At 43.4% G+C, this 23,738-nt stretch overlaps 1 protein-coding gene across 2 annotated transcripts in view; it reads right to left on the bottom strand.

Moving 5' to 3' along the window:
* Positions 1-14,455: 14,455 nt before the first annotated feature.
* The window catches only part of LOC124043024 (butyrophilin subfamily 1 member A1-like), a 28,105-nt gene continuing 18,822 nt past the window's right edge, over positions 14,456-23,738 (bottom strand). For both annotated transcript variants that reach the window (XM_046361209.1, XM_046361211.1), the window contains exon 7: positions 14,456-15,442. In XM_046361209.1, coding sequence (XP_046217165.1) covers positions 15,414-15,442 — 29 coding nt within the window. In that variant the 3' untranslated portion in view covers positions 14,456-15,413. The remainder of the gene's footprint in view (positions 15,443-23,738) is intronic.

Raw genomic sequence — 23,738 nt, 5'->3', positions numbered from 1 at the left:
ATCTAAACACTGGATCTCAGACAGCTCCCTCCCCTCCTCCCCTCCTCATCTCAAACATCTCCCTCACCTCATCTCAAACAGCTCCCTCCCCCCATCCTCCTCACCCCCTCCTCCCGTCCTCATCTCAAACAGGAAGGATCCTTCCTAACCCCTCATCTCCACTTTCCCATCTCAAGCACTTCCCCCTCACCACTCATCTCAAAATCTTCAAACCACCTCCCCTACCATCCTGAGACAGCTCCCTCCCCTCCTCATCTCAAACAGCTCCCTCCCTTCCCCTCCTCCCATCTCAAACAGCTCTCCCCCTCATCTCATCTCACCTCCTCATCTCAAACAGCTCCCTCCCCTCTCCCTCCTCATCTCAAACAGCTCCATCCCCTCCTCATCTCAAACAGCTCCCTCCCCTCCTCATCTCAAACATCTCCCTCCCTTCCTCCCTCCTTATCTCAAACAGCTCCCTCTCTTCCTCCCCTCCTCATCTCAAACAGCTCCCTCCCCTCCTCCCTCCTCATCTCAAACAGCTCCCTCCCCTCCTCATCTCAAACAGCTCCCACCCCTCCTCATCTCAAACATCTCCCTCCCCTCCTCATCTCCTCATCTCAAACAGCTCCCTCCCCTCCTCCCCTCCTCATCTCAAACATCTCCCTCCCCTCCTCCCCTCCTCAAACAGCTCCCTCCCCCTCAAACCTCCCTCCTCTCCTCCTCATCTCAAACACCCCCCCTCCCTCCGTCCTCATCTCAAACCTCTCTCCCTCCCTCCTCATCTCAAACAGCTCCCTCTCCTCTTCAAACCCTCCTCCCCTCCTCATCTCAAACAGCTCCCTCCCCTCCTCATCTCAAACATCTCCCTCCCCTCCCCCCTCATCTCAAACAGCTCCCTCCTCATCTCCCTTCCTCTCCTCCTCATCTCAAACATCCCCCCCCCCTCCTCCCTCCTCCTCATCTCAAACATCTCCATCCCTTCCTCCCCTCCTCATCTCAAACATCTCCCCCCTCCTCATCTCAAACAGCTCCCTCTCCTCTTCCAAACCTCCCTCCCCTCCCCTCCTCATCTCAAACAGCTCCCTCCCCCTCATCTCAAACAGCTCCCTCCCCTCCTCATCTCAAACAGCTCCCTCCTCATCTCAAACAGCTCCCTCCCCTCCTCATCTCAAACATCTCCCTTCCCCTCTCTCTCAATCCTCATCTCAAACAGCTCCCTCCCTCCTCCCCTCCTCATCTCAAACAGCTCCCTCCCCCCTCCTCCCTCCTCATCTCAAACAGCTCCCTCCTCCCTCCTCATCTCAAACAGCTCCCTCCCCTCCTCATCTCAAACAGCTCCCTCCCCTCCTCATCTCAAACAGCTCCCTCCCTCCCTCCTCATCTCAAACAGCTCCCTCCCCTCCTCATCTCAAACATCTCCGTTCCCCTCCTCCCTCCTCATCTCAAACAGCTCCCTCCCCTCCTCATCTCTCTCCCTCCCTCATCTCAAACAGCTCCCTCCCCTCCTCCCCTCCTCATCTCAAACAGCTCCCTCCTCCTCATCTCAAACAGCTCCCTCCCCTCCTCATCTCAAACAGCTCCCTCTCCCATCTCAAACAGCTCCCTCCCCTCCTCATCTCAAACAGCTCCCTCCCCTCCTCATCTCAAACATCTCGTTCCCCCTCATCTCCTCCCTCCTCATCTCAAACAGCTCCCCCCCTCCTCCCCTCCTCATCTCAAACAGCTCCCTCCCTCCTCCTCAAACCTCCCCTCCTCATCTCAAACAGCTCCCTCCCTCCCCTCTCATCTCAAACCTCCTCCCCCTCCTCATCTCAAACAGCTCCCTCTCCTCTCCCCTCCTCCCCTCCTCATCTCAAACAGCTCCCTCCCCCCTCCTCATCTCAAACATCTCCCTCCCCTCCTACCCTCATCTCAAACAGCTCCCTCCCTCCATCTCCCTCCTCATCTCAAACATCCCCCCCTCCTCCCTCCTCATCTCAAACAGCTCCCTCCCCCTCCTCATCTCAAACCTCCCCTCCCCTCCTCATCTCAAACATCTCCCTCCCCCTCCTCATCTCAAACAGCTCCCCCTCTCCTCTTCTCCCTCCTCCCCTCCCCTCATCTCAAACAGCTCCCTCCCCTCCTCATCTCAAACAGCTCCCTCCCCTCCTCATCTCAAACAGCTCCCTCCCCTCCTCATCTCAAACAGCTCCCATCTCCCCCTCCTCATCTCAAACATCTCCTCTTCCCCTCCTCCCCTCCTCATCTCAAACAGCTCCCTCCCCCCTCCTCATCTCAAACATCTCCCTCCTCCCTCCTCATCTCAAACATCCCCCTCCTCCCGTCCTCATCTCAAACATCTCCATCCCTTCCTCCCCTCCTCATCTCAAACATCTCCCCCCTCCTCATCTCAAACAGCTCCTCATCTCCCTCCTCCCCTCCTCATCTCAAACAGCTCCCCATCTCCCTCCCTCCTCATCTCAAACAGCTCCCTCCCATCTCAAACAGCTCCCTCCTCATCTCAAACAGCTCCATCCCCTCCTCATCTCAAACATCTCTCCCTCCTCCTCCTCATCTCAAACATCTCCCTCCCCTCCTCATCTCAAACAGCTCCATCTCCCCTCCTCATCTCAAACAGCTCCCTCCCTCCTCATCTCAAACAGCTCCCACCCCTCCTCATCTCAAACATCTCCGTTCCCCTCCTCCCCTCCTCATCTCAAACAGCTCCCTCCCCTCCTCCCCTCCTCATCTCAAACAGCTCCCCCCCTCATCCCTCCCCTCCTCATCTCAAACAGCTCCCTCTCCTCTCCTCCTCCCCTCCTCATCTCAAACATCTCCCTCCCCTCCTCATCTCAAACATCTCCCTTCCCCTCCTCCCCTCCTCATCTCAAACAGCTCCCTCTCCTCCTCATCTCAAACTCCCCCCCTCCTCATCTCAAACATCTCCCTCCCCTCCTCATCTCAAACATCTCCCTCCCCTCCTCATCTCAAACAGCTCCCTCTCCTCTTCCCCTCCTCCCCTCCTCATCTCAAACAGCTCCCACCCCTCCTCATCTCAAACAGCTCCCTCCCCTCCTCCTCAAACAGCTCCCACCCCTCCTCATCTCAAACAGCTCCCTCCCATCTCCTCCCCCTCCTCATCTCAAACAGCTCCCTCCCCTCCTCATCTCAAACAGCTCCCACCCCTCCTCATCTCAAACATCTCCGTTCCCCTCCTCCCCTCCTCATCTCAAACAGCTCCCTCCCCTCCTCATCTCAAACATCTCCGTTCCCCTCCTCATCTCAAACATCTCCCACCCCTCCTCATCTCAAACATCCCCCCTCCTCATCTCAAACAGCTCCATCCCCTCCTCATCTCAAACAGCTCCCACCCCTCCTCATCTCAAACATCTCCGTTCCCCTCCTCCCCTCCTCATCTCAAACATCTCCCTCCCTTCCTCCCCTCCTTATCTCAAACAAATCAAATCAAATCAAATTTATTTATATAGCCCTTCGTACATCAGCTGATATCTCAAAGTGCTGTACAGAAACCCAGCCTAAAACCCCAAACAGCAAACAATGCAGGTGTAAAAGCACGGTGGCTAGGAAAAACTCCCTAGAAAGGCCAAAACCTAGGAAGAAACCTAGAGAGGAACCGGGCTATGTGGGGTGGCCAGTCCTCTTCTGGCTGTGCCGGGTAGAGATTATAACAGAACATGACCAAGATGTTCAAACAGCTCCCTCTCTTCCTCCCCTCCTCATCTCAAACAGCTCCCTCCCCTCCTCCCTCCTCATCTCAAACAGCTCCCTCCCCTCCTCATCTCAAACAGCTCCCACCCCTCCTCATCTCAAACATCTCCCTCCCCTCCTCATCTCCTCAGCTCAAACAGCTCCCTCCCCTCCTCCCGTCCTCATCTCAAACATCTCCCTCCCTTCCTCCCCTCCTCAAACAGCTCCCTCCCTCCCTTCCTCTCCTCCTCATCTCAAACACCCCCCTCCTCCCGTCCTCATCTCAAACATCTCCCTCCCCTCCTCATCTCAAACAGCTCCCTCTCCTCTTCCCCTCCTCCCCTACTCATCTCAAACAGCTCCCTCCCCTCCTCATCTCAAACATCTCCCTCCCCTCCTCCCCTCCTCAAACAGCTCCCTCCCTCCCTTCCTCTCCTCCTCATCTCAAACATCTCCCCCTCCTCCCGTCCTCATCTCAAACATCTCCCTCCCTTCCTCCCCTCCTCATCTCAAACATCTCCCTCCCCTCCTCATCTCAAACAGCTCCCTCTCCTCTTCCCCTCCTCCCCTCCTCATCTCAAACAGCTCCCTCCCCTCATCTCAAACAGCTCCCTCCCCTCCTCATCTCAAACAGCTCCCTCCCCATCTCAAACAGCTCCCTCCCCTCCTCATCTCAAACAGCTCCCACCCCTCCTCATCTCAAACATCTCCGTTCCCCTCCTCCAATCCTCATCTCAAACAGCTCCCTCCCCTCCTCCCCTCCTCATCTCAAACAGCTCCCTCCCCTCCTCCCCTCCTCATCTCAAACATCTCCCTCCCTTCCTCCCCTCCTCATCTCAAACAGCTCCCTCCACTCCTCCCCTCCTCACCTCAAACAGCTCCCTCTCTGGGTCACCTGATGCTGGAACCCCCTTTAATGAACCTCCTCATCCCCTCAAATAACAGGTGACCTAAGGTCAATTTCAACTGACTAATGACAAATATAAGATCTCTCTCTCTCCCCTCCACAAGTGAAACAGTGAGGCTAAGTAGCAAAAACCCTGAACCTAAATCAGATATGTGGTTGAGATTACTTACTTCCTGTGTTTGTGTACGCTGACGTTGTAGAACCGGTTTTGTTACCGCAGTACCATCATAGAGGACTACTTGAAGATGCGTCACATAAAGATATTTTACGTAGGAGGAAAATCCATAACCAACTGTATTTCCTGCCTCCTGGTTGAGCATAGAGAGAAATATGGTGTCTCCTATTGGAAGAGGTGTTGAGCATAGAGAGAAATATGGTGTCTCCTATTGCCCTGGAAGAGGTGTTGAGTAGAGAGAGAAATATGGTGTCTCCTATTGGAAGAGGTGTTGAGTAGAGAGAGAAATATGGTGTCTCCTATTGCCCTGGAAGAGGTGTTGAGCATAGAGAGAAATATGGTGTCTCCTATTGGAAGAGGTGTTGAGCATAGAGAGAAATATGGTTGTCTCCTATTGGAAGAGGTGTTGAGTACAGAGAGCAATATGGTGTCTCTTGTTGCCCAAGAAGAGGAGGTCTTCACTGATTTTAGGTTAGAAGAGAAGTTTAATAGTCAAGAGCTCCTGTTTGTACCATACAACTGTGATAATATGTAGAACCAGACAACATAGTTTAAATTAAGCCTTTAAAATCGATAGGTCAATATATCCCCAAGCCACCCGGGAGAGAGTGCGAGGTCGGTTATACAAAACAGCAAACCAATCTGTGAGTAAAGCCACACTGACACTCGAACCCAACAAGCCATGACTTGGAGGAAAAGACAAAGATCAACTTGGAGATGAGAGCCACAAGCATCTGAAGGATACCCAGGAAAACATAAGAGGAGAGCCACAAGCATCTGAAGGATACCCAGGAAAACATAAGAGGAGAGCCACAAGCATCTGAAGGATACCCAGGAAAACATAAGAGGAGAGCCACAAGCATCTGAAGGATACCCAGGAAAACATAAGAGGAGAGCCACAAGCATCTGAAGGATACCCAGGAAAACATAAGAGGAGAGCCACAAGCATCTGAAGGATACCCAGGAAAACATAAGAGGAGAGCCACAAGCATCTGAAGGATACCCAGGAAAACATAAGAGGAGAGCCACAAGCATCTGAAGGATACCCAGGAAAACATAAGAGGAGAGCATCTGAAGGATACCCAGGAAAACATAAGAGGAGAGCCATAAAATCGGTGCCGACCTTGGCTAGGGGCCCCTGAGAGATTTGGGAAAGGACAGGGAGTGATTCTCACGGTCCCTAATCTTTGTCGGCTGGCTAGCAGGACATTGTGTGCGTATGTTAGAATGAATGTGTGTGCATGAGAAGCCATTATAACATGAATTGTCTTGTACAACAGAGGAGCTGTCAATGCTCACCACAACAAAGTAGCTGTTACCATCTGTTGTTTAAAAAAGTAGATTTCTTAGAAGCGAAAGTAGAGTCAAATATGCATATACTGGGTGGGCGTGGGGACAAACAAGACAACAAGGTTTAGAAGATGAACCTGAATCAGGTAGAAAACAGATTGAGACAACAACAAAAAAAATGAAAATATTGTCTCTACCGGAAGATGAGTGAAAAGGGGACCTTTCCAGCTTGGTGATCAAGCTGATATTGGAGGAACTTGGCATGGATGTATCACTGGAGGATCTGGAGCGATGCCATCGGATTGGTGCCAAGCAACATAATGCTAAATACCCTAGCAGTGTAATCTATAAACTGTAGAACTATCAGAACAAAGTCAACATTCTGAGGGTACATTGGGGAAAGGAGATAAAAGTCCAGGGCAAGTCCATTTTATTTGTCCAGTACCTGTGTGCTAGGCTGAGGAAAAAAACGCCAGCAATTCATTCCGATCAGACATTCAGTGGAGCATAAAGAAATCAGGTCTCAACTCCAGTTCCCGGCAGTACTGTGTGTATGGAATAGAACACAGAGAATGGAGGTCAATAGCGCCGATGAAGCCCTGAACAAGCTGCAGGAAACATTCCCAGTTGAAAGACAGCCCAGTGCCCAGAGAAGAGGCAGAAGCGAAGGAAACAGAGAAACACAATAGGCAACCTACTGTACAGTGATGCCCCCAGTAGCGGTGTGTGAGTAAAATCACTGAGGAAGCCAGGCCAAGAAAAAAACTTACATATGACAACCAATGTGTTGTGATAATTCATTGTTTGCTCAATAACCTGTTAGTTCATATGCCTTGACACCATGAAATATAGGCAAGACTGAGACAATAAAAGACAATAAACTCACCCACATCTTTGTTTCATCACAAAACCGGAGAGAAACATCTGTCCGGTGGAGACCACAAAGCATATTGCAGGTAACAAACAGTTAACATGACATAAGATAATAGTCTAAATGTTTGGAAGTTCGGGAATTTAGCTTTAAAGCAGCAAAAATATATCTCTACCCCATGGCAAAATGTGTAGGGTTGCAGGAAACGTGCTTCAGGACTGCAACGTTCTCTCTACACCCTGTGGCAAAATGTGTAGGGTTGCAGGAAATTAACTTTAAACCAAAAAAATCTATCCCAGCTGTTAAGAGTGATTGGGGCAGCATGTAGCCTAGTGGTTAGAGTGATGGTCCAGCTAACGAAAAGTTGCTGGATCAAATCGCCGACACAGTGAAAATCTGTTATCCTACCTCTGAACAAGGCAGTTAATCCACTGTTCCTCGTTAGGCTGTCATTGTAAATAATAATCTGTTCTTAGTTAACTGACGTACCTGAAATGAAAGAGTGGGGCCACAGAAATAGTTTGTTTGTGATGTGGTCAAAAGGCTAGGGCCCTGTGGGAGACCCACCAGTGTATTTCTGTCGGTTCATGATGGGGCCCATATAGATGGGGCCCTATGTGCTCTTGTTTTCACCAAAAAATGTTTTCTTTCATGTTGACAAAGTTTATGATGTTTGGGGCTGTGTGCTTTGAGAGTCATTTATTGTTTTGTCATAAGCAATCAGGAAGTGACAGGGTGTGGCAGGTAGCCTAGTGGTTAGAGCGTTGGACTTGTAACCCAAAGGTTGCAAGATTGAATCCCTGAGCTGACAAGGTAAAACATTTGTCATTCTGCCCCTCAACGAGGCAGTTAACCTTCTGTTCCTAGACCATCATTGAAAATAAGAATATGTTCTTAACTGACATGCCTAGTGAAATAAAATAAACTTGACTATTTAAATAATTTTTTGGTGCAATGAAAGGTTTTCAGTTCTTGGAAATCAACCTGTGTAAAATATATTGTTTGTCGATATGAAGAGAATGTGCACTTCACTGTTTTTGTGTCAAATATTCTTTAATAAATATTTCTATGATTGAAATAAAATAAAAATTAAATTGACAACGGTCAATCAAGTTAATGTTTCCTGTCACACCCTGATCTGTTTCACCTGTCTTGTGCTTGTCTCCACCCCCCATGAGGTCTCTCCCATTTTTCCACATTATACATTGTGTCAGACCAGGGGGGTGGGTCAAAACATTTACTCAGATCAGACACAGACAGAGTCTTCTGGGCTCCGGGTCTTTCTGTATCCAAGAGACCTTCTCCGGGATACCGTCTTCTGGGCTCCGGGTCTTTCTGTATCCCCCAAGAGACCCTCTCTGGGATACTGTCTACTGGGCTCTGGGTCTTACTGTATCCCCCAAGAGACCCTCTCCAGGATACCGTCTTCTGGGCTCCGGGTCTTACTGTATCTCCCAAGAGACCCTCTCCGGGATACCGTCTTCTGGGCTCCGGGTCTTACTGTATCTCCCAAGAGACCCTCTCCGGGATACCGTCTTCTGGGCTCCGGGTCTTACTGTATCTCCCAAGAGACCCTCTCCGGGATACTGTCTTCTGGGCTCTGGGTCTTACTGTATCCCCCAAGAGACCCTCTCCGGGATACTGTCTTCTGGGCTCCGGGTCTTACTGTATCCCCCATGAGACCCTCTCTGGGATACTGTCTACTGGGCTCTGGGTCTTACTGTATCTCCCAAGAGACCCTCTCCAGGATACTGTCTTCTGGGCTCCGGGTCTTACTGTATCCCCCAAGAGACCCTCTCCCTCTCCGGGTCTTACTGATCTCCCAAGAGACCCTCTCCAGAATACTGTCTTCTGGGCTCTGTATGGACCCTTCTTACTGTATCTGTATCCCCCAAGAGACCCTCTCCGGGATACCGTCTTCTGGGCTCTGGGTCTTACTGTATCTCCCAAGAGACCCTCTCTGGGATACTGTCTTCTGGGCTCCGGGTCTTACTGTATCCCCCATGAGACCCTCTCCGGGATACCGTCTTCTGGGCTCCTGGTCTTTCTGTATCCTGAGGGGATCAAAAACTGAACTCCCTCCTGTTACTTCTAGTACCGTCCCCAACTATACGGGAGTCTTTTCCTCCCCCAGTCTCTTCCCTGTGTGCTGCCCTTCTGGCAGCTTTATGGGACTTGTACAGCAGCTGGTGAGCAATCTGCCCTTGATTACTCGGCAATCTGCCCTTGATTACTCACCAATCCCCAATCAGCCCCAATAGGTCCTGGCCGGAGAGCACGTCGAGACCTGGCACGTCCAGCAGAGGGAGCCATCGCCTCGTGATGTATCCTCCACCTGTCACCAGGTCTCGACGAGTCTCCCCCTGGTGGCTGACCTGCTGTACACCCCCCCCCCCTAGCTCTGTCGGGGAGGGGACTCTCATCAGTGTGACGTATGTCTCCCTTCTCGATAGGGCATCTGCGTTTCTATGCTTCGCTCCTGACCTGTGCAGAACAGAAAAAGAGAAGTGTTGAAGGGACAAGAACCACCTGGTGACCCGATCGTTTGAGTCCTTTCCCCTGGCCATCCAGACCGGGGGAGCTTGGTCCGTGACCAGGGTGGAGTTGGTACCTAACAGGTAATACCTGAGAGTGTCCCACTTCACAGCTAGACACTATTTCTCAACAATAGAGTACTTTTTTTCTCTAGGTATCAGCTTTCAGCTGATGTACATGATGGGGTACTCCTCCCCATCTGGTATCTGGGACAGAATGGCCCATAGTCCCGAATCACTTGCATCCATCTGGACCACCATCGGCATCTGGAAATCGGGTGTTATGAGAATCGGATGGGAGCACAGCGCTTCCTTCAGACGGCTGAACGCCGCTTCTGTCTCGTCCGTCCATTTCACTGTTTTCGGGAGGCAGGCCCTGGTTAGATCGGTGAGGAGGGAAGATATAGCTGCAAAGCTGGGCATAAACTGGCTATAGTATTGATAAGGGACGCACGCTGGCACCAGGAATGGGAGTGTGACCATGCAGGCACCAGGAATGGGAGTGTGACCACGCAGGCATTAGGAATGGGGGTGTGACCACGCAGGCACCAGGAATGGGGGCGTGACCACGCAGGCACCAGGAATGGGGGTGTGACCACGCAGGGACCAGGAATGGGGGGTGACCCCAGGTACCAGGAATGGGGGCATGACCACTTTACCAGGCACCAGGAAGCCTGGGGTGTGACCACGCAGGCTACCAGGAATGGAGGTGTGACCACGCAGGCACCAGGAATGGAGGCGTGACCACGCAGGCACCAGGAATGGGAGTGTGACCAATCGCAGGCACCAGGAATGGGGGTGTGACCATACAGGCATTAGGAATGGGGGTGTGACCACTGCAGGCACCAGGAATGGGAGTGTGATGTCTGCAGGCACCAGGAATGGGAGTGTGACCACGCAGGCACCAGGAATGGGGGTGTGACCACGCAGGCACCAGGAATGGGGGTGTCTGGAATGTGGGCGGGTCTCCATACCACGCAGGCATTAGGAATGGGGGTGTGACCACGCAGGCACTAGGAATGGGGGTGTGACCACGCAGGCACTTGGAATGGGGGTGTGACCACACAGGCACTAGGAATGGGGGTGTGACCACGCAGGCATTAGGAATGGGGGTGTGACCACGCAGGCACTAGGAATGGGGGTGTGACCATGCAGGCACCAGAAATGGGAGTGTGACCACGCAGGCACCAGGAATGGGGGTGTGACCACGCAGGCACTAGGAATGGGGGTGTGACCACGCAGGCACCAGGAATGGGGGTGTGACCACGCAGGCACCAGGAATGGGGGTGTGACCACACAGGCACTAGGAATGGGGGTGTGACCACGCAGGCACTAGGAATGGGGTTGTGACCACGCAGGCACCAGGAATGGGGGTGTGACCACACAGGCACTAGGAATGGGGGTGTGACCACGCAGGCACCAGGAATGGGGGTGTGACCACACAGGCACTAGGAATGGGGTTGTGACCACGCAGGCACTAGGAATGGGGGTGTGACCACACAGGCACTAGGAATGGGGGTGTGACCACGCAGGCACTAGGAATGGGGGTGTGACCACGCAGGCACTAGGAATGGGGGTGTGACCACGCAGGCACTAGGAATGGGGGTGTGACCACGCAGGCACTTGGAATGGGGGTGTGAGAATGCATGTCTGGGCAGATGAGTTGTAGTCATTGTTTGTCTGTGTCTAAGTTGTTGTTCATTGTATAAGTTAGTATCTGGAGTGTAAAAATATATAACAACATTAAAATACAACAAGATAAAAATATCTATGTTTATTAGTCAGATGTTCAGATTTGCAGATGTAATTACAGGGTACAGTTTAAATATTAAACTCAGACCTCGAACAATTTATTTTACTAGGCAAGTCAGTTAAGAACAAATTCATATTTTCAATGACGGCCTAGGAACAGTGAATTTGTTCAGGGGTAGAACGACAGTTTTTCACCTTGTCAGCTCGGGGATTCGAGCCACTGCTCTGATCACTAGGCTACCTGCAAGGGGTTCTCTGGGGGGCTGACTAGTGGTGGCTATTCAGCATGATACTATCTTTGCTTTCAGGCCCATGTGGAAGGGGTGGTGTGGAAGGGGTGGTGTGGAAGGGGTGGTGTGGAAGGGTGGTGTGGAAGGGGTGGTGTGGAAGGACATGTGTGTGGAATGTGTGTGGAAGGGGTGGTGTGGAAGGGGTGGTGTGGAATTTTATAATGTGGAAGGGGTGGTGTGGAAGGGGGTGTGAGTGGAAGATTTCATTGTGTGTGGAAGGGTGTGTGTGGAATTAAGAATGGTGTGGAAGGGTGGTGTGGAAGGGGGTGTGTGGAAGGGTGGTGTGGAAGGGTAACTGAGTGGAACAACTGTGTGTGGAAGGGGTGTGTGTGGAAGGGGTGTGTGTGGAAGGGGTGGTGTGGAAGGTGTGTGTGGAAGGGGTGTGAGTGGAAGGGGTGTGTGTGGAAGGGTGTGTGTGGAAGGGTGTGAGTGGAAGGGGTGTGAGTGGAAGGGGTGTGAGTGGAAGGGGTGTTGTGGAAGGGGTGTGAGTGGAAGGGGTGTGTGTGGAAGGGGTGGTGTGGAAGGGTGGTGTGGAAGGGGTGGTGTGGAAGCAGGCACCAGTGAATGGAGGGGTGTGTGTGGAATGGGGTGTAGTGGAAGGGGTGTGACCACCAGTGGAAGGGGTGTGTGTGGAAGGGGTGTGAGTGGAATGGGGTGGTGTGGAAGGGGTGTGTGTGGACCAGGGGTGGTGTGGACCAGGGGTGTGAGTGGAAGGGTGGAATGGGGGTGTGTGGCACCAGGAAGGGGTGGTGTGGAAGGGGTGTGTGTGGAAGGGGTGTGTGTGGAAGAATGGGTGTGTGTGGAAGGGGTGTGTGTGGAAGGGGTGTGTGTGGAAGGGGGTGTGTGGAAGGGGTGGTGTGGAATGGGGTGTGTGTGGAAGGGGTGTGTGTGGAAGGGGTGGTGTGGAAGGGTGTGAGTGGAAGGGGTGGTGTGGCAAGGGGTTCTCTGGGTGGGGTGTAAAAACATCCTCAGTTGACAAGCAACCTTGGATGTTCAGGGGGCTAGTAGAGGGGGGAGGGGCTTAGGAGATACGTGGTGGGTGGAATGGGCAGTGGAATGGGCAGAGGAATGGGCAGTGGAATGGGCAGAGGAATGGGCAGTGGAATGGGCAGTGGAATGGGCAGAGGAATGGGCAGTGGAATGGGCAGTGGAATGGGCAGAGGAATGGGCAGTGGAATGGGCAGAGGAATGGGCAGAGGAATGGGCAGAGGAATGGGCAGTGGAATGGGCAGAGGAATGGGCAGAGATAGGTATGCAGGGTTGCAGGTTTTGTTTATTTACAATATGAATTATACTTCTACTATCTTTGCTTTCAGGCCCATGTGGAAGGGGTGTGTGTGGAAGGGGTGGTGTGGCAAGGGGGTTCTCTGGGGGGAGGGGGTGTAAAAACATCCTCAGTTGACAAGCAACCTTGGATGTTCAGGGGGCTAGTAGAGGGGGGAGGGGCTTAGGAGATACGTGGTGGGTGGAATGGGCAGTGGAATGGGCAGTGGAATGGGCAGTGGAATGGGCAGTGGAATGGGCAGTGGAATGGGCAGTGGAATGGGCAGAGGAATGGGCAGAGATAGGTATGCAGGGTTGCAGGTGTTGTTTATTTACAATATGAATTATACTTCTACAAAATATTTTCTTGATCAATATGATCATTTCTCTGTATGCATTTCTTACTTCAGTTTTTCTTTTGGTTGACAGCCCACAGGTACATGTTATACACACAGAATATATTCATTGAAATATATATTTTTCCTGTAAACCCCTCCAAAAGAAAAAAAAAAGACAAAAAAAACCAAATAAAAACTCTATAAAACACGTTGAGTAGCCTGATCTAACTGGGGCTACCGTAGGGTAACCCCCAAGCGACCCACGCTCTGTAGTTCACAGTTATATTCTATAATCGTTTATCTGTCATTGTGAGGTAACGTTTTTAGCTAGCAGGCTTTGTAAATCGACAGTGCAGTTAGATTAAACAATAATTTAACCTTTCTGCCCATATCAGATATGTCCTGGGAAATGTTCTTGTTACTTACAACCTCATGCTAATCACACTAGCCTACGTTAGCTCAACCGTCTCCGAGGGGGACCCACCAATCCTGTAGAGGCGAGCAGGCTTTGTAAAGCAACGGAATGTGAAAAAAATTCATAGGGGCGTGTCAACTTTCTATAGGCACTGTAACATCTTCCATCAATGAGACATGACATTCACTCAGCCATAAAAATACAGTGAGACATGACATTCACTCAGCCATAAAAATACAGTGAGACATGACATTCACTCAGCCATAAAATACAGTGAGACATGACATTCACTCAGCCATAAAATACAGTGAGACATGACATTCACTCAGCCATAAAAATACAGAGAGACATGACATTCACTCAGCCATAAAATACAGTGAGACATGACATTCACTCAGCCATAAAATACAGTGAGACATGACATTCACTCAGCCATAAAAATACAGTGAGACATGACATTCACTCAGCCATAAAATACAGGAGAATGACATTACACTCAGCCATAAAAATACAGTGAGACATGACATTCACTCAGCCATAAAAATACAGTGAGACATGACATTCACTCAGCCATGAAAAAAAAATACAGTGAGACATGACATTCACTCAGCCATAAAAATACAGTGAGACATGACATTCACTCAGCCATAAAAATACAGTGAGACATGACATTCACTCAGCCATAAAATACAGTGAGACATGACATTCACTCAGCCATAAAAATACAGTGAGACATGACATTCACTCAGCCATAAAAATACAGTGAGACATGACATTCACTCAGCCATAAAATACAGTGAGACATGACATTCACTCAGCCATAAAAATACAGTGAGACATGACATTCACTCAGCCATAAAAATACAGTGAGACATGACATTCACTCAGCCATAAAATACAGTGAGACATGACATTCACTCAGCCATAAAAATACAGTGAGACATCATTCACTCAGCCATAAAAATACAGTGAGACATGACATTCACTCAGCCATAAAATACAGTGAGACATGACATTCACTCAGCCATAAAAATACAGTGAGACATGACATTCACTCAGCCATAAAAATACAGTGAGACATGACATTCACTCAGCCATAAAAATACAGTGAGACATGACATTCACTCAGCCATAAAAATACAGTGAGACATGACATTCACTCAGCCATAAAATACAGTGAGACATGACATTCACTCAGCCATAAAAATACAGTGAGACATGACATTCACTACCGCGATGAACGGCAGACCTGCAAGTTAGATACAGAAAGAACCTGAATCTCTATCAGTGGAGGCTGTTGAGGGGAGGACGGCTCATAATGATGTCATAATAATGTCTGGAACGGAGCGAATGGAATGACATCAAACCATGTTTGATACCATTCCAATGATTTCACTCCGGCCATTACCACGAGGCCGTCCTCCCCAATTACGGTGCCACCAACCACCTGTGATCTCTATCCATACCTGTCTAAGTTTGAATGAGGTTTGATTGTTTCTTTCTTCATGGTCTGTGTGTCTGTGATATGTTGGGACACAAACAATACTACTTTCATTATAACGCAAACACATGCAGGTTCAGTGACAGGTTCACTGTTCAACAACACCGTTTGTGTCTACAGTTGTATCTGTGTCCGGGTTCTTTTCTTCAAGTGTTTCATATATCTTAGAGTCTCAATTTGATCTCCCCTTACGTTAAGTCAATGATTGTGTATGAACACCTGGACCTAAACACTGGATATTGGACATAGATCACTAGCATCACATATCAGCTTCCATGCAAAGATTACTGGTAGCAGTATGGCTCTCAGTATTTTGGCAGTACCAATGTCCTCATGTTGTCCAGCCGTATGGACCAACAATGCAGTAACTCGTCTTCCTCACCACTGGAGAAGCTTGGGACTTGATTTCTACTGTTGTGGATTCAATTCTGCAATTTCTGCAAAAGACAAATCAGAGACTAGATATGAAAGTTAGACTATAGTAAGTTATACACAGTAAGTTATACACAGACTAGACTATAGTAAGTTATATACAGTAAGTTATACACACAGACTATAGCAAGTTATACACACGGACTATAGCAAGTTATACACACAGACTATAGCTAAGTTATACACACGGACTATAGCAAGTTATACACACAGACTATAGCAAGTTATACACACAGACTATAGCTAAGTTATACACACAGACTATAGCTAAGTTATACACACAGACTATAGCTAAGTTATACACACAGACTATAGTTAAGTTATACACACAGACTATAGCAAGTTATACACACAGACTATAGTTAAGTTATACACACAGACTATAGTTAAGTTATACACACAGACTATAGTTAAGTTATACACACAGACTATAGTTAAGTTATACACACAGACTATAGCTAAGTTATACACACAGACTATAGTTAAGTTATACACAGACTATAGCAAGTTATACACACAGACTATAGTTAAGTTATACACACAGACTATAGTTAAGTTATACACACAGACTATAGTAAGTTATACACACAGACTATAGTAAGTTATACATACAGAATAGTAAGTTATACATACAGAATAGTAAGTTATACATACAGAATAGTAAGTTATACACACAGACTATAGTAAGTTATACACACAGACTATAGTAAGTTATACACACAGACTATAGTAAGTTATACACACAGACTATAGTAAGTTATACACAGACTATAGTAAGTTATACACACAGACTATAGTAAGTTATACACACAGACTATAGTAAGTTATACACACAGACTATAGTAAGTTATACACACAGACTATAGTAAGTTATACACACGGACAATAGTTAAGTTATACACACAGACTATAGTTAGTTATACACACGGACTATAGTTAAGTTATACACACAGACTATAGTAAGTTATACACACAGACTATAGTAAGTTATACACACAGACTATAGTTAAGTTATACACACAGACTATAGTAAGTTATACACACAGACTATAGTAAGTTATACACACAGACTATAGTAAGTTATACACACAGACTATAGTAAGTTATACACACAGACTATAGCAAGTTATACACACAGACTATAGCAAGTTATACACACGGACTATAGCAAGTTATACACACGGACTATAGCAAGTTATACACACAGACTATAGTAAGTTATACACACAGACTATAGTAAGTTATACACACAGACTATAGTAAGTTATACATACAGAATAGTAAGTTATACACACAGACTATAGTAAGTTATGCATAGACTATAGTAAGTTATACACACAGACTATAGTAAGTTATACATACAGACTATAGCAAGTTATACACACAGACTATAGTAAGTTATACACACAGACTATAGCAAGTTATACACACAGACTATAGCAAGTTATACACACGGACTATAGCAAGTTATACACACGGACTATAGCAAGTTATACACACGGACTATAGTAAGTTATACACACAGACTATAGTAAGTTATACATACAGAATAGTAAGTTATACACACAGACTATAGTAAGTTATACACACAGACTATAGTAAGTTATACACACAGACTATAGTAAGTTATACATACAGAATAGTAAGTTATACACACAGACTATAGTAAGTTATACACAGACTATAGTAAGTTATACACACAGACTATAGTAAGTTATACACACAGACTATAGTAAGTTATACATACAGAATAGTAAGTTATACACACAGACTATAGTAAGTTATACACACAGACTATAGTAAGTTATACACACAGACTATAGTAAGTTATACACACAGACTATAGTAAGTTATACACACAGACTATAGTAAGTTATACACACAGACTATAGTAAGTTATACACACGGACTATAGTTAAGTTATACACACAGACTATAGTAAGTTATACACACAGACTATAGTAAGTTATACACACAGACTATAGTAAGTTATACACACAGACTATAGTAAGTTATACACACAGACTATAGTAAGTTATACACACAGACTATAGTAAGTTATACACACAGACTATAGTAAGTTATACACACAGACTATAGTAAGTTATACACACAGACTATAGTAAGTTATACACACAGACTATAGTAAGTTATACACACAGACTATAGTAAGTTATACACACAGACTATAGTTAAGTTATACACACAGACTATAGTAAGTTATACACACAGACTATAGTAAGTTATACACACAGACTATAGTAAGTTATACACACAGACTATAGTAAGTTATACACACAGACTATAGTAAGTTATACACACAGACTATAGTAAGTTATACACACAGACTATAGTAAGTTATACACACAGACTATAGTAAGTTATACACACAGACTATAGTAAGTTATACACACAGACTATAGTAAGTTATACACACAGACTATAGTAAGTTATACACACAGACTATAGTAAGTTATACACACAGACTATAGTAAGTTATACACACAGACTATAGTAAGTTATACACACAGACTATAGTAAGTTATACACACAGAATAGTAAGTTATACACACAGACTATAGTAAGTTATACACACAGACTATAGCAAGTTATACACAGACTATAGCAAGTTATACACACAGACTATAGCAAGTTATACACACAGACTATAGTAAGTTATACACACAGACTATAGTAAGTTATACACACAGACTATAGTAAGTTATACACACAGACTATAGTAAGTTATACACACAGACTATAGTAAGTTATACACACAGACTATAGTAAGTTATACACACAGACTATAGTAAGTTATACACACAGACTATAGCAAGTTATACACACAGACTATAGTAAGTTATACACACAGACTATAGTAAGTTATACACACAGACTATAGCAAGTTATACACACAGACTATAGCAAGTTATACACACAGACTATAGTAAGTTATACACAGACTATAGTAAGTTATACACACAGACTATAGTAAGTTATACATACAGAATAGTAAGTTATACACACAGACTATAGTAAGTTATGCATAGACTATAGTAAGTTATACACACAGACTATAGTAAGTTATACATACAGAATAGTAAGTTATACACACAGACTATAGTAAGTTATACACATAGACTATAGTAAGTTATACACACAGACTATAGTAAGTTATACACACAGACTATAGTAAGTTATACATACAGAATAGTAAGTTATACACACAGACTATAGTAAGTTATACACACAGACTATAGTAAGTTATACACACAGACTATAGTAAGTTATACACACAGACTATAGTAAGTTATACACACAGACTATAGTAAGTTATACACACAGACTATAGTAAGTTATACACACAGACTATAGTAAGTTATACACACAGACTATAGTAAGTTATACACACAGACTATAGTAAGTTATACACACAGACTATAGTAAGTTATACACACAGACTATAGTAAGTTATACACACAGACTATAGTAAGTTATACACACAGACTATAGTAAGTTATACACACAGACTATAGTAAGTTATACACACAGACTATAGTAAGTTATACACACAGACTATAGTAAGTTATACACACAGACTATAGTAAGTTATACACACAGACTATAGTAAGTTATACACACAGACTATAGTAAGTTATACACACAGACTATAGTAAGTTATACACACAGACTATAGTAAGTTATACACACAGACTATAGTAAGTTATACACACAGACTATAGTAAGTTATACACACAGACTATAGTAAGTTATACACACAGACTATAGTAAGTTATACACACAGACTATAGTAAGTTATACACACAGACTATAGTAAGTTATACACACAGACTATAGTAAGTTATACACACAGACTATAGTAAGTTATACACACAGACTATAGTAAGTTATACACACAGACTATAGTAAGTTATACACACAGACTATAGTAAGTTATACACACAGACTATAGTAAGTTATACATACAGAATAGTAAGTTATACACACAGACTATAGTAAGTTATACATACAGAATAGTAAGTTATACACACAGACTATAGTAAGTTATACATACAGACTATAGTAAGTTATACACACAGACTATAGTAAGTTATACACACAGACTATAGTAAGTTATACACACAGACTATAGTAAGTTATACACACGGACTATAGCAAGTTATACACACAGACTATAGTAAGTTATACACACAGACTATAGTAAGTTATACACACAGACTATAGTAAGTTATACACACAGACTATAGTAAGTTATACATACAGAATAGTAAGTTATACACACAGACTATAGTAAGTTATGCATAGACTATAGTAAGTTATACACACAGACTATAGTAAGTTATACATACAGAATAGTAAGTTATACACACAGACTATAGTAAGTTATGCATAGACTATAGTAAGTTATACACACAGACTATAGTAAGTTATACATACAGACTATAGTAAGTTATACACACAGACTATAGTAAGTTATGCATAGACTATAGTAAGTTATACACACAGACTATAGTAAGTTATACATACAGACTATAGTAAGTTATACACACAGACTATAGTAAGTTATACACAGACTATAGTAAGTTATACACACAGACTATAGTAAGTTATACACACAGACTATAGTAAGTTATACACACAGACTATAGTAAGTTATACACAGACTATAGTAAGTTATACACACAGACTATAGTAAGTTATACACACAGACTATAGTAAGTTATACACACAGACTATAGTAAGTTATACACACAGACTATAGTAAGTTATACACACAGACTATAGTAAGTTATACACACAGACTATAGTAAGTTATACACACAGACTATAGTAAGTTATACACACAGACTATAGTAAGTTATACACACAGACTATAGTAAGTTATACACAGACTATAGTAAGTTATACACACAGACTATAGTAAGTTATGCATAGACTATAGTAAGTTATACACACAGACTATAGTAAGTTATGCATAGACTATAGTAAGTTATACACACAGACTATAGTAAGTTATACACACAGACTATAGTAAGTTATACACACAGACTATAGTAAGTTATACACACAGACTATAGTAAGTTATGCATAGACTATAGTAAGTTATACACACAGACTATAGTAAGTCATACACACAGACTATAGTAAGTTATACACACAGACTATAGTAAGTTATACACACAGACTATAGTAAGTTATACACAGACTATAGTAAGTTATACACACAGACTATAGTAAGTTATGCATAGACTATAGTAAGTTATACACACAGACTATAGTAAGTTATGCATAGACTATAGTAAGTTATACATACAGAATAGTAAGTTATACACACAGACTATAGTAAGTTATACACACAGACTATAGCAAGTTATACACACAGACTATAGCAAGTTATACACACAGACTATAGTAAGTTATACACACAGACTATAGCAAGTTATACACACAGACTATAGTAAGTTACACACAGACTATAGCAAGTTATACACACAGACTATAGTAAGTTACACACAGACTATAGCAAGTTATACACACAGACTATAGTAAGTTACACACAGACTATAGTAAGTTACACACACAGACTATAGTAAGTTATACACACAGACTATAGTAAGTTATACACACAGACTATAGCAAGTTATACACACAGACTATAGTAAGTTACACACAGACTATAGTAAGTTACACACACAGACTATAGTAAGTTATACACACAGACTATAGTAAGTTATACACACAGACTATAGTTATACACACAGTTATACACACAGACTATAGTAAGTTATACACACAGACTATAGTAAGTTACACACACAGACTATAGTAAGTTATACACACAGACTATAGTAAGTTATACACACAGACTATAGTAAGTTATACACACAGACTATAGTAAGTTATACATACAGACTATAGTAAGTTATACACACAGACTATAGTAAGTTATACACACAGACTATAGTAAGTTATACACACAGACTATAGTAAGTTATACACACAGACTATAGTAAGTTATACACACAGACTATAGTAAGTTATACACACAGACTATAGTAAGTTATACACACAGACTATAGTAAGTTATACACACAGACTATAGTAAGTTATACACACAGACTATAGTAAGTTATACACACAGACTATAGTAAGTTATACACACAGACTATAGTAAGTTATACACACAGACTATAGTAAGTTATACACACAGACTATAGTAAGTTATACACACAGACTATAGTAAGTTATACACACAGACTATAGTAAAGTTATACACACAGACTATAGTAAGTTATACACACAGACTATAGTAAGTTATACACACAGACTATAGTAAGTTATACACACAGACTATAGTAAGTTATACACACAGACTATAGTAAGTTACACACAGACTATAGTAAGTTATACACACAGACTATAGTAAGTTATACATACAGAATAGTAAGTTATACACACAGACTATAGTAAGTTATACACACAGACTATAGCAAGTTATACACACAGACTATAGTAAGTTATACACACAGACTATAGTAAGTTATACACACAGACTATAGTAAGTTATACATAGACTATAGTAAGTTACACACACAGACTATAGTAAGTTATACACACAGACTATAGTAAGTTATGCACACAGACTATAGTAAGTTATACACACAGACTATAGTAAGTTATACACACAGACTATAGTAAGTTATACACACAGACTATAGTAAGTTATACACACAGACTATAGTAAGTTATACACACAGACTATAGTAAGTTATACACACAGACTATAGTAAGTTATACACACAGACTATAGTAAGTTATACACACAGACTATAGTAAGTTATACACACAGACTATAGTAAGTTATACACACAGACTATAGTAAGTTATACACACAGACTATAGTAAGTTATACACACAGACTATAGTAAGTTATACACACAGACTATAGTAAGTTATACACACAGACTATAGTAAGTTATACACACAGACTATAGTAAGTTATACACACAGACTATAGTAAGTTATACACACAGACTATAGTAAGTTATACACACAGACTATAGTAAGTTATACACACAGACTATAGTAAGTTATACACACAGACTATAGTAAGTTATACACACAGACTATAGTTATACACACAGACTATAGCAAGTTACACAGACTATAGCAAGTTATACACACAGACTATAGTAAGTTATACACACAGACTATAGTAAGTTATACACACAGACTATAGTAAGTTATACACACAGACTATAGTAAGTTATACATACAGAATAGTAAGTTATACACACAGACTATAGTAAGTTATACACACAGACTATAGTAAGTTATACACACAGACTATAGTAAGTTATACATACAGACTATAGTAAGTTATACACACAGACTATAGTAAGTTATACACACAGACTATAGTAAGTTATACACACAGACTATAGTAAGTTATACACACAGACTATAGTAAGTTATACACACAGACTATAGTAAGTTATACACACAGACTATAGTAAGTTATACACACAGACTATAGTAAGTTATACACACAGACTATAGTAAGTTATACACACAGACTATAGTAAGTTATACATACAGACTATAGTAAGTTATACACACAGACTATAGTAAGTTATACACACAGACTATAGTAAGTTATACACAGACTATAGTAAGACTACAGAATAGTAAGTTATACACACAGACTATAGTAAGTTATGCAGACTATAGTAAGTTATACACACAGACTATAGTAAGTTATACACACAGACTATAGTAAGTTATACACACAGACTATAGTAAGTTATACACACAGACTATAGTAAGTTATACACACAGACTATAGTAAGTTATACACACAGACTATAGCAAGTTATACACACAGACTATAGTAAGTTATACACACAGACTATAGTAAGTTATACACACAGACTATAGTAAGTTATGCATAGACTATAGTAAGTTATACACACAGACTATAGTAAGTTACACACAGACTATAGTAAGTTATACACACAGACTATAGTAAGTTATACACACAGACTATAGTAAGTTATACACACAGACTATAGTAAGTTATACACACAGACTATAGTAAGTTATACACACAGACTATAGTAAGTTATACACACAGACTATAGTAAGTTATACACACAGACTATAGTAAGTTATACACACAGACTATAGTAAGTTACACACAGACTATAGTAAGTTATACACACAGACTATAGTAAGTTATACACACAGACTATAGTAAGTTATACACACAGACTATAGTAA

This window comes from Oncorhynchus gorbuscha, linkage group LG09 (assembly GCF_021184085.1).
Source record: "Oncorhynchus gorbuscha isolate QuinsamMale2020 ecotype Even-year linkage group LG09, OgorEven_v1.0, whole genome shotgun sequence".
NCBI classification, from domain to species: Eukaryota; Metazoa; Chordata; class Actinopteri; order Salmoniformes; family Salmonidae; genus Oncorhynchus; species Oncorhynchus gorbuscha.
The sequence above is the reverse complement of the archived record's forward strand: the minus strand, read 5'-3'. Positions and strand labels throughout refer to the sequence as shown.